General features: G+C 61.3%; 1 protein-coding gene across 9 annotated transcripts in view; it reads right to left on the bottom strand.

Moving 5' to 3' along the window:
* Nucleotides 1-202: 202 nt before the first annotated feature.
* Nucleotides 203-12,300, bottom strand: part of NAP1L4 (nucleosome assembly protein 1 like 4) — a 37,055-nt gene continuing 24,957 nt past the window's right edge. For 5 of the 9 annotated variants that reach the window (XM_051841534.3, XM_089306882.1, XM_051841535.3 and 2 more), the window contains 7 exons: nucleotides 12,011-12,150; nucleotides 10,684-10,829; nucleotides 6,603-6,625; nucleotides 6,050-6,169; nucleotides 4,340-4,369; nucleotides 3,985-4,041; nucleotides 203-990 (listed from right to left, as the gene is read on the bottom strand). In XM_051841534.3, coding sequence (XP_051697494.1) covers nucleotides 952-990; nucleotides 3,985-4,041; nucleotides 4,340-4,369; nucleotides 6,050-6,169; nucleotides 6,603-6,625; nucleotides 10,684-10,829; nucleotides 12,011-12,150 — 555 coding nt within the window. In that variant the 3' untranslated portion in view covers nucleotides 203-951. Of the gene's footprint in view, nucleotides 991-2,856; nucleotides 2,895-3,984; nucleotides 4,042-4,339; nucleotides 4,370-6,049; nucleotides 6,170-6,602; nucleotides 6,626-10,683; nucleotides 10,830-12,010; nucleotides 12,151-12,300 lie in introns of all 9 variants that reach the window. The other 4 variants (XM_051841533.3, XM_089306885.1, XM_070057706.2 and 1 more) reach the window with 1 other exon arrangement.

Here is a 12,300-nt window from a genome sequence, read left to right as displayed (position 1 = left end):
GGTGCCTCTGGGTGCCACCCTTCCCTTCCCCCAACGGGAGACGTGGGAGAAGCACCCAGGAGCGGGCTCCATGCGGAGTGGAGCAGACGGCAGCCCCTTCCTAAAACAGCTTTCAAAGCTCCAAGGAAAATGAAACAAACCCAGAAGCCGCAGGTCCCGGGTGGACACCGAGAACCCACAGGAGCCCAGCACAGAGCCGGCCTCGGTTTCACAACTTTAATAGAATATTCTAACTTCTGTACAAATCGAAAACACCGTATTCGGTTACAAATGTGTTACAGTAAGGCTGAGCACGCTCCACACACCCGCTCCAGCAGACAAGGCGGCCCCGGCCGTCACACACCGAGCCCCCGCCCGCCGCACCCAGGGCTGTTAGGATGACTGTGGGCGGGGCTGGGCCGGGGTCACTGAGGGGCAGCATGGCCACTCACAGAGCTGAGAGGAGTGCGGCCTGGCCCGGGCCGCAGCCCCACCCACCCCTCCAGAGCGCCGCGTGGCCTCTCGGGACAACAGGCTCCTGCCGGGAGACCGCACGTCTTCCCGGCCAAGTCACCGCCGTGGTTTGGGAAAGGGGAGGGCGCGAGCATGAATGCAAAAATAAATATGAGAAGCCAGAAGCCCTTGCCACCCCCCGGGGACAGGACGAGGGCTCGGCCAGGGCGGCCCGGGGCGCGGGGTGCTGGGACATCACCAGGCTCTGCCCCCGCCCCAGGGCAGGGCCGGGCCGGGCCGGGGCTGCGGGCGCCGAGGCTCTAGAGGGTGCTGGAACTAAACCTCCTACTCTGAACGCATTTCAGCTGCCACTGTACAAGTTAAGCCAAGGAAAGAAAACCAAAGTGAAAGTGAAACCATGCACTGGGGGCGCGCGATGTCCGGGGCGGGGCTGTGGCCAGGGCGAGGCCCCGCACGCAGGCCGGTCCTGACCGCGTCCGTGGGCCCTGGGCGGCCGCCTCACTGCTGTTTGCACTCCGCTGGCTGGCTGGGCTCTCTCTGTCGGGGTTGGGAGAGAGGAAGAGAGGGGTGCAGTGAGCAAGCCGAGGCCAGACGCCACACCGCGCCTCTCCAGCTGAGTTCCCAGGCCACTCCCAGCACTGCCCTGCCGTGTCAGACGGTGGCGCTATCCTACCTCGCGCTCACGCCACAGCAAGGGCTGGGGACAGGGAGGGCGCCCGGGGGGCTCCCGAGCCCTCCAGGAGACTCCACGCGGGGAGCCAGGAGGCTCGGCGCGTGGACGCCTGCCGGGTCTGCCACGGGCGCCGACGCATCCGGCCCCACCTGAGCCCTGCGCGCACCAGCCCGGCTCTGTCTGTCCCCGGGGCTGTCCCAGTGCTCACAAGGCAGGGAGGCAGCTCCGCTCCTTGCCATGGAAGAGCGCCTGGTGCCCAGAGGCAGACCCCAGCAGCACGTGACCATGAGGGGCCCCCACGTGGACGGAGGGGCCCTGTCCCGGGCAGGGCCCGGACGCCTCCACCAGAGGCGCAGAGCACTTCACTGGCACTGAGCGGCAGCCTGCCGCCTTCAGAGCCACAGGAGCCGAGGAACACGCGCGTCTCGTGGCGCGGTCCGCTCTGGCCCACGACAGGCCCCAGGGCGCTGTCTGCGGACACACTGAGGGCAGCAGAGATTAAGGGAGCCTAAAGTCACGTCAAACCGCGGAGCCCTGAGGACACGGGGAGACCAGGAGCCTGCAGCCGGCCCAGCGAGGCAGGGGGCTCGGGAGGGGAGGAGCCCGACCACAGACCCCAGACAGAGACGCGAGGGAGTCCTGTGCCGACTCTCAGACCGGAGGGCCCAGTGAGCAGCCGAGGGCAGGGGCAGGACGAGCCGTGGGCCCAGGAGAGGCAGTGAGAGCGGCCACGGGAGGGCGGAGGGGACCTCCACGGCCCCACGCAGGAAGCTCACGTGACACCAGCCTGTGGCACAGGGCACCGTGTGGCCGCCCAGCAAGCCTCACAGCACAATACCCTGGCAGCCGGAGGGCGGCCCTGGAGACCGCGGGCCCTCAGAGCTGCGGCTGCAGGAGCTGAGCGGGCACCTGCACCCCGCCAGGCAGCGAGGCCAGCAACATGCACGGAGCGTCTCTGCCGGGGGGCGGCTGGAGTGTGCAAGTGATCAGGAGCACGCCGCGCCCGGCAGCCACCAGCACACTGCACCGTGACGGCGGCCCCCCGGCTGCAGGTCTCCGGCCAGGGCGCTGCAGGCACCAGGACTCGAGGCGGGCGGACACCGTCCTGAATACCAGGCCAGTCACCCCCTGGAAATGTTCCCAAAGACCGAGGGCCCGAGAACGTGGAGCTCCCTCAGGCGGTTCTGTGGGCCCAGCTCTGCCCTATCTATGCCCACGAGGGAGACGGGAGGTGCCGTGGTGAGCCCCAGGGCCCCAGCGGCACGGTGCTGCCACTCTGGGACACAGGCGTCACACACTCCTCCCCCAGCACACCTGCAGAGGCAACCAGCGTCCCGAGCGAGGGCCCTGTGACGGGACGGCCTCCCTCGCAGCCAGCAGCCCACGCCCGACCGGGCTAAGCTCCCAGCATGGAGCGGGTGGGGTGGGGTGGCCCATGCACCCTGAAGGGCACTCACAGCTCGGCCTGGCTCCGACTCATCACTCTCACAGTGCCACGTTCACCGCTTACACCAAAGCCGACTCCACTAGCTTTCTGGGTGAAAAATGCCGGCACCCGGCCTCGAGCGTGCTCCCTGCGTACGGGACGCCGCTCGGCGCGCCCGCTCCTGCGTGCGGAGTGTGGGCACAGGCAGCCCACTCCCGGGCTGTCACCCCCCACCTGCGCGTGACTCGGACACGGCGCAGAGACCAGAGTTTGGAAGTTAGGTATGAACGGAATGCCACCTTACCTAGAAATGCATGAATGATTAACAGACAAAAATTACACCTAAATGGGGAAAAAAATTGAAAGGAACTGTCAGCATGAAAGAAAATGAAAGGCACGAAATCATACAGGCGGAGACGCCACCGCTGCTCCTGACACGGGGGCCTCGGCCCAGCAGCTGGACAGCCGCGCTCCGCCAGCAGGCCCTCTGGCCCCTGCCCCCTGCCCGCCTGCGCTCAGCCTACGCGGGGCCTGGCAGCGCCCCCACTCCATGAAGACGCCCTCCAGGAGACCCGGGGCACGAGGAGACAGGAGGAGGTCCCACAGGCAACAAGAACACACACGAGGGCTGGGGAGAGACAGGAACGCGCAGCAGACGCAGAGGCCAGGGTCCCCGTCCTTGCTCCCTGACCGCACCCACACCCCGGGCAGATGGAGTGCAGGGCAGCTCAGGGGTCACCAACCCTCCCCAGCCCCTCCTCCACTCTGGAATCCAGCATGGGTGGAGACCTCGGGCTCCGCCCCCGGCAGCTCCTCCCACCCACCCCCAGGGTGGCAGCCCAGACACGCTGGCCTCTAACAGCTGAGCACGGGCACGTGTTGGGTGTGTGACAGCCCTCTCCCCAAGGAACCACACTGTGCACACGCGTGTACCACACCGACAGCCCGCAGTGCACGCCCCACTCAGGTACACACACACAGAGCACAGAGACTGACAGTGCCAGGCAGGCTTAGTGTCCCGACAGTCCAGGACCCACGTGACCCGGAGGCTGGGCAGCTGTCAAACATGACACTTCAGAGAAGGAACACTTCACGTCAAACGCCAAAGGTCTCTGACTTAAGCTAATCTGAAACCACAGTAAGAACCCTACTCAGCGCCACCCACGCCTGAGGCTAAGGTTCTGCAGCGCCCAGACATCACGCCCCGACCCCGGGCGGCCGAGGGCCCACCTGCCACTCCCACTCCCGAGCCCCCCAGTCCCCGCGGTGCAGGCCGCACTGCCCCATGAACCGCTGCTGCTCTCCGGGGTCCTGAGGACAGGGAAGCCGCGACCCCACCCTCACACCACGCGTCAGGGTCTGAACGGTGACACTCACTCTCCAAGTGGGACACCTGGAGGAGCCCAGGGCACAGCACACACAAGGAACTAACCTTAGGGTTGGCGTCGGCATCGTCCTCCTCGTCTCCCTCCTCGTCTCCTTCCAGTTCCTGCGTCAAGAGGACTGAGGGTTAGCTGAAGACCGGAGAGGCCACTACCCACAAGCAAAGAGAGCAGCAGGCAGCTCAGAGCCGCGCGCCGCCAGCCACCCGCGCCCGAGTGACGTCAACACCCGCCGCTCGCAGCCGACCCTCAGAGGGACACTCTGTAGACCCCTGCTAGGGTCGGAAACATGGCCACAGCGCGGGACTCGCTGCGTGCTGCTCAGCGGCCCACGGCCCTGGGACTCCCTCCTTCAGGCCAAGACAAGGCCACGCGGGCAACGCCGTGCCCAGCAGCCGCTCTTACCTCCTCTTCACCTTCCTCGCCCTCTTCAAACTGGAAGAGAAAGACAGGCGTCAGGGTCTCAGCTGACAGAGCCCGAAGCCGGCGGGCGCTGTGGCACAGCTTTAACCTGGCCCGGCCACCGGGGAGTGATGGGGGAGGGAAGATCTGTCTCTCCCTCCGTCACTCTGCCTTTCAAATAAATACGCAAATCCTTAAAAAAAAAATTAGTGAAACGTGACAGCAGGCTGCCCGTCAGCCTCTGGAGGGCGGGCACAGGGCAGCCCAGGGCTTTCTGGGCAGAACCTGTGGGCCCAGTCTGCCTGAGGCGGTGCCAGGAAGCGGCAGTCACTCAAAGTGAACACGGGAGGGGCGCGGGAAGCTGTGCTGTGTTTCCACGCTGAACCGTGGGCTCCCGGGAAAAGAAACCCTTCCACGGTACTCAGGAAGGAGCAGCGGCCCTGAGGTGCTCAGAGAGCCGCCCACATCCCAGCCGGCTGGTCCCCGGCGCAGAACAGCGAGCCTCGCACCGGCAGAGGCAGGAGACCTCACGGCGGCTCCCGCACTCACGCCCCTGGCTTGGCGCAGGCAGCCCGGCGGCCTCTGGCAGCGAGACTGTCCCACGCCGGTGATCTGGACTAGCCCCAGTGGGCCCCGTCTCCTCCGCGGGCTCCAGGATGACCCCAATGCACCTGACGCGTGGGCAGGTGTGCAGGAGACCTGGTCAGAGCTCCCAGACCCACATGCCCTCCAACAACTCTGACACACACCTGTCACATGACGCCTACTGAGGGGAGGTGACCGACAGTCACCCAGAGCCACCTGCGACTCCGGCACCCACTGGAGCTCGGCCTGAGCCTCGGCAGTGCCGCTACTGATCCAGCTCCCCACTCACGCACCCAGGCAGGCAGCAGACGCCAGCCCAAGTGCTTGGGCCCCTGCACCCACGCAGGAGACCTGGATGGAGCCCCAGGTCCTGCCTGTGGGCTGGCCCTTGTCCCAGCTGTGGTGGCCATTTGGGGAGCGGACAGTGGATGGACCTCTGTCTCTGCCTTCTGATTGGAATCCCTGAAGCCCCACACACACCGTCAGGACGTGCAGCGAGAACCCAGCACAGATGTACACCAGACCAGGCCCTGTGCCGCCGCCGGCAGTGCTGGCACCGTGGGCGCCTCTGAACCTGACGGGAGCGTGGGCTCACGGGCAGACGCCAGCCCCCAGCCCCACCGCCTGCTGCCATCAGTCCCTCTCAAGCCCTCGACTGCACACATGCTGCCCTCACATCGGACACTGGAGCCCCGCACGACTCGACTGGCGGCTCCACGCTGGCAGGCTGCAGCACCGCTGGGCGGGGGGCCAGGACGAGCCAGCCTGCTGACCAGGGTACAGGCCACGGCACCCACTCACGCCTCTGCCACCCCACTTGGAAACAGTTCTCCCCTCAAAACGTGACTCTACAAGCAAGAGAACCCACACACAGCCAGCGGGGCTCAGGGCAGCCCAGCTACATGCAATGCAGCTCAGGGCATGGCCGGAGCACAGGGAGCCGGGGACACTGGCCGGGCCGGGCCCGCAGCAGCAGGGTGTGCTCACACCCACAGGCCCTGAAGCCGGCAGGCCGCTCCGCTCCTGGCTCCGGACACCGGACACCGCAGGCCCCTAGCAGGTGAGTCACAGACAGGGCCGCCCGGGGCCGTCCCTCCCAGCTCCCCCAGGGCGAGCCCAGCCACATACGTTGTCGTCGTCCTCGATGGCCTCCCCCGTGAAGTAGAGCACAGCCCGCGGCACTATCCGCTCGCGGAAGAAGTGTCCGATCTCGAAGTCAGACGCTAACGTGAACTCCGAGTCTTCGTCCTGAGGGAGGGAAGGCCACGGCGGCTCACCTGAGCGGACGCCTCCCTCGCCCTCCCTGCACCCGACAGCAGCCGGCACCCTGCTGAGGGGCGGCTCGTGGCTGCTCAGGCGCTTCACCCACGGGAGCCAGGGTCTCAGCCACGTGGGACACACGGGAGCTAAGACTTGCACGGCTGGAGCCACACGGACTCCAAGGGCCCTTCACACAGCTGTGCAAAGTCAGTGTCATGGAGAAACTATGCTAGGACTTCCATGCTGCTGACTACTTTACATACGGAACCTGCTTTTCAGTCCCGTTTCCCATCAACTCCAGCCCCAAGGGAGAGGATTTCTAATGAAGCCGAGGGTCTCCAGGAGGTGGCAGTGGATCACAACGCAGTGAATACTCACTCAGAAAACAAACTGTACCAGGAAAAGCAAGGTTCAAACTTACCAGTGATTCTCCATCCCCGGATGCTAGAAAAGACAGAACACATCCACATTACAGGACAACCAGAACCCTGCAGGGCTTTGCTGGGACACGCCCCGGGCCCCAACTCCCAGCCGCCACTTCACGCGGAAGCTGGCCCAGGGCCTCCACGCCGTTCCCTGCCCCCTGACCGCCTGCTGGCCGCCTGAGAAGTGACGTTTGGGGGGGCACTCAGGAAGGAGGCGGTCCCAAGCCCAGGCTGCAGCCACTCTGCTCTGTGCTCAGGAGGAACCCGGAGGCCACACGCTGCTCACCTGAACGCACCCACAGAGCCTGGGGCCAGGTGCCCTGCACGCTGCTGCCACTCTCCTGTCTCGTGTGTGAGGGAGACGGGCACAGGGGCCAAAGCTCCCCACGCCCACCACACGCCCCGGCTCCGGCACGTGTAGGAAGAGTTAGGATCCCAAGCCCTGCCTGTGGACACACCTCTCAGCTCTCACCGCTTTCCCCACACGGCCGGGAATGCTGGCTGTATGCACAGCACCCTCGAGGCGCAGGGCAGCACCTAAGACAGCGCTCGGGGGAGCCCTCTGCGTGGGGTGCTCTGGCCCAGGGTCCTGGTGGTTCTCGACCAGCCCAGGACTCAGCCTCCACTCTAGTCCACAGCAGTGACTGCCCAACATCACATCACTTACTAACTGGAAAAACTATCTTTTGGGGCCGGTGCTGCGGCGCAGCAGGTTAAGGCCCTGGCCTGAAGCACCGCCATCCCATATGGGCGCCGGTTCGAGTCCTGGCTGCTCCACTTCCGATCCAGCTCCCTGTTGTGGTCTGGGAAGGCAGTAGAAGATGGCCCAAGTCCTCGAGCCCCTGCACCCAAGAAGGAGCTCCTGGCTCCTGGCTTCTGGTTGACGCAGCTCCGGCCATTGCGGCCATCTGGGGAGTGAACCAGCGGATGGAAGACCTCTCTCTCTGTTTCTACCTCTCTCTGTAACTGTGTAACAAATAAAACAAATCTTTAAAAAAAAAAAAAAAGAAAAAGTATATTTCTACTGAAGCATAATCTACATATCACAGAAATGTGTAATTTAATGACTAAGAATAATACTTAAGAGCTATGTATGGCCGGCGCCGCGGCTCAATAGGTTAATCCTCCACCTAGCGGCGACGGCACACCGGGTTCTAGTCCCGGTTGCCCCTCTTCCAGGCCAGCTCTCTGCTGTGGCCAGGGAGTGCAGTGGAGGATGGCCCAAGTGCTTGGGTCCTGCACCCCATGGGAGACCAGGAGAAGCACCTGGCTCCTGCCTTCAGATCAGCGAGGTGCACCGGCCGCGGCAGCCATTGGAGGGTGAACCAACAGCAAAAGGAAGACCTTTCTCTCTGTCTCTCTCTCTCTCACTGTCCACTCTGTCAAAAAAAAAAAAAAAAAAAAAAAAAAAAAAAAAAAAAAAAAAAAAGAGAGAGAGCTATGTAACCAACACCAACAAAGTTTGTTTGTTTGTTTTAAGATTTACTTATTTATTTGAAAGGCAGAGTTACACAGGTAGAGGGAGAGAGGGAGAGGGAGAAGGGGAGGGGGGAGAGAGAGGGAGGGGGGAGGGGGGGAGAGGGAGGGAGAGAGAGAGAGAGGGAGAGAGAGGTCTTTCATCTGCTGGTTCAGATGGCGGCTTTACCTGCTACGCCACAGCGCCGGCCCCACCAACAGAGTTTTAGAACACCAGATATCATCCCTCCAATTCTCACATTCATTACTAATTATATATTTTTATCCTAAAAATTATATAAAAGTCAAAGCTACCAGGGCCACTGTTGTGCCAACAGCAGGCTGAGCTACCACCTGTGATGCCAGATCCCATACGAGAGCTGGTTCAACTCGTGGGTGCGCCACTTCCGAGCCAGCTCCCAGGGGCCCTGCCTCCTACTTTTATTTATTTGAAAGGCAGAATTATACAGGCAGAGGCAGAGAGAGAGACAGAGAAGGTCCTCCACCCGCTGGTTCACTCCCAGATGGCTACATCAGCTGGAGTTGTGCCTATCTGCTGCCAGGAGCCTGGAGCCTCTTCCAGGTCTCTCATGCGGGTGTAGGGGCCAACAACTTGGGCCATCTCTCATTGCTCTCTCAGGCCACAAGCACTGTGGCGTAGCTGGTAAGGCCGCCACACGCAGTGCTGGAATCCCATACATGTACCGGTTCAAGTCCTGCTGTGGCCTGGAAAAGCAGTGGAAGATGGTCCAAGCCCTTGGGCCCCTGAACCCACGTGGGAGACCCAGAAGAAACTCCTGGCTTCAAATCGACACAGCTCTGACTGTTGCGGCCATCTGGGGAGTGAACCAGTGGATGGACAACCTCTGTCTCCCTCTGCCTCTGTAGCTCTGCCTTAAAATGTTTAAAAAAAATGTAGACCCCCGTTTGTGTGGCACTGGCATCCCACAGAGTGCCAGCTTGAAGCCGGCTGCTCGCCTCTGACCCAGCTCCTGGATAATGTTCTGGGCCACCCGTGTGGGAGGCAGGGTGGAGTTTCTGGCTCCTGGCTTGGGCCTGGCCCTGCTCTGGCTTTGCAGCCACTTGAGGAGGAACCGGCAGATGGAGATCTCGTGTTCTCTGTCTTCTAACGCTTCTGACACTTTGTCTTTCAAACAAACAAAAACCACACCAAAGCCCATGTGTACCTGCTGGTGAAGCCAGTAAACCGCCAATATGCTCAATGCCAACTCCAAAAGATCTCCCCAAACTTATGGCTATTCTTGGCCCCAAACCAGTATTTGTGCATCTTCTAGGCTCAAAATCAAATCACAGAGAACCACCAGTACTAAAGTTTGAGCAGCAGCTAGACGAACAGGGCGAAGATGACCCAGCAGGCCTGGGAGGCGTGCCCCCTGCTGACCCCACACAACCTCTCTGGGTACGGATCGTGTGCACCAGGGCTGGTCTACATCAGACTGTTTTGTTCATGGAGAATAACGTTTTTCTTCATAGCAACACTGCTACGTGGCCTGCTATACGTATTTATCATGATCAGAGAGTTACATTAAGAATGTCAAGAAATTTACTCTTGGTCGGCGCCATGGCTCAATAGGCTAATCCTCCACCTGCAGCGCCGGCACACCAGATTCTAGTCCTAGTCAGGGCGCCGGATTCTGTCCTGGTTGCTCCTCTTCCAGGCCAGCTCTCTGCTGTGGCCCAGGAGTGCAGTAGAGGATGGCCCAAGTGCTTGGACCCTGCACCCCATGGGAGACCAGGATAAACACCTGGTTCCTGCCTTCGGATCAGCGCGGTGCGCCAGCCGCAGTGCACTGGCCGCAGCAGCCATTGGAGGGTGAACCAACGGCAGAGGAAGACCTTTTTCTCTGTCTCTCTCTCTCACTGTCCACTCTGTCAAAAAATAAAAAAATTAAAAAAAAAAAAAAAAAAAAGTTGGGACTGGCACTGTGGTACACGCTGCCCATGGTGCCAGCATCCCATATTGGTGCAGGTTTGCATCCTGGCTGCCCCTCTTCCGATCCAGCTCTCTGCTGTGGCCTGGGAAAGCAGTGGAGGATGGCCCAAGTGGTTGGGCTCCTGTACCCATGCGGGAGTCCGAGAAGAAGCTCCTGGCTTCGCCCTGGCCCAGCCCTCGATGTGTTAGCCACCTGGGAAGTGAACCAGTGGACTTTCTAATAAATAAATGAATTTTAAAAATAAGTAAATAACTCAGCTGCCCCACCTTTACTAGTTCAAAGGCCCCATCTTTAAATCCGACTTCCCACACACCTTCATCTGTAAACTGCAAAATCCTGCACTCCACCCCTGCACACAGAAGCAGAACAGAACTGACCTCAGGAGCAAAGAGGGTTTGGACAGACGGCTGACAGGCTGTGTAGCAGTGACCGCGAGGACGCTGGGGGGCCTGGCACAGGCACAAGGACAGGGGGAGAGTCCTGGGGCGCGGGTACTCTGTGTCCAGGTGAGTCAAGATCTCCCTTCCCAGTGGGGCTGACAACGCCACTCCTACTTTCTAGAAAACCCTGCCCCACACCACGCGGCGGCCAGCACCCTGAGGACAGGATACGGCTGAGGTGGGTCTGGAACATTCCAGGGTGCGCACAGCGCACGTCAGCAACGCACCTTTCAGGGGGCTGAAGAAGTTGAAGAACGACTCGCTGGGCACCTGCTTGGTGATCGTCCTGACCGTGCCCCGGCCTCTGTGCTTCTGCTTCTTCCTGACGGTCTTGACCGTCACGTTCTTTCCTTTCTTCCAGTCGATGGTGCACCTGCGACAGAGGGCAGCTGTCAGGGACACACTCCCTGAGAGACGTCCCAAAGGCAGACGGAGAAATCTCAGCTCTCCATGGAAACCGGCATCGGGTGAGACCCGTCCACGCGTCTTGAGGCTGGGTCTGCAGCAACAGCCTGGGCCCCTTCCCGGGGCGTGCGCGCTGCCTGGAGCGCACCCTGAAACGGTGGGCGCTGCCTCCCCAGGACGCCTCGCTAAGGGCCCCAAGGCTGCTCGCCACCTGCCGGGTGATCACAGCAGGCCCGCGGTCACCGCCACCGCATCCAAATCCTCCAGGCAACCGCACGAGCGGGACGAGCTGCAGCAGTCGAGGCGGCCCCGGCGAACACGGACGCCCGCGTGGACGCCGGGGGACAGAGGTAGCTCTGGCAGCACCCACACAACTGCTCACGGCGGTGGTCTTCCCAGACCACTCCGGCCACTCCAGTCCAGGTCTGCAATGACTTCCATTTAAAGACAGAACCATTTCCCAAACAACTGAGGGAAATTAACTCCAGACAAATGCTGCCCCTGGGGTCCACGCAGACCATCGCTGACCTACGGTGAGCGATGGCTGTGCTGCACCGTGCACTCCCGAAGCAGTCACTGGACCAACACGGCCTGCACTGACCCCTCGTGTGCTGGGAGCAACTTTGAAGTTCCACTGCACAGCTTCAGGCACCGGCGCCCAGACGGCCTCTCGCTCTGGTGAGGGGCCTGCACACGGGCAGCCAGCCTCGGCTGCTTAATTTAAGTCCTTGTCTACTAGGCTTTTAAGCAGAGTCAAGACTTTTAATAACTGCCAATTTCTACCTCACCTGTGAAGTTCTAAAATCATCCCTTGCTTTTGTTTCAGAAAAAGAAATGAAGAAGGGGCTGGAGTTGCAGCGTAATGGGTTGAGCCAGCATCCCATATGGGCACAGGTTCGAGTCCCGGCTGCTCCACTTCCGATCCAGCGCCCTGCTAACGCACCTGGGAAAGCAGTGGAAGATGGACCAAGTCCCTGGGCCCCTGCACCCACATGGGAGACCCAGAGGCGGCTCCTGGCTCTGTCCTGGCCATTGTGGCCACTTAGGGAGTGAACCAGCAATGGAAGCTCTTTCTCCCTCTCTTTGTAATGTTGCCTTTCGCATAAAGAAATCTTAGGACAAAAGAGAAATGAAGACGACATTTCTTACCCGTCACAGTCAACGATTTCAGGGCCTTCGAAGGAAAAGGGATCAGCCTTGTCTGGCTCCGACTTCATCTTGTACGTTTTGGTCAGGACTGAGTTGGTGAAGTAGTCGTTGGGTTCAAAGTGGAACTCTAACACAAAAGACTACAGAGCAGAAACGGGGGGGCACCGCTTAGAATCAGAGAAGCACCCCCAGTGGGCGGGGCCCGCACAGCGCTGCAGAGAGAGGCGCTCAGGCCGTGGGCCCCACCCTCAGTGGACGGGGGCCTGCACAGCCCTACAGAGAGAGCAGCA

This window comes from Oryctolagus cuniculus, chromosome 1, assembly GCF_051225735.1.
Source record: "Oryctolagus cuniculus isolate XC-2025 breed Fujian yellow rabbit chromosome 1, ASM5122573v1, whole genome shotgun sequence".
In the NCBI taxonomy this organism is placed as follows: domain Eukaryota; kingdom Metazoa; phylum Chordata; class Mammalia; order Lagomorpha; family Leporidae; genus Oryctolagus; species Oryctolagus cuniculus.
The sequence above is the reverse complement of the archived record's forward strand: the minus strand, read 5'-3'. Positions and strand labels throughout refer to the sequence as shown.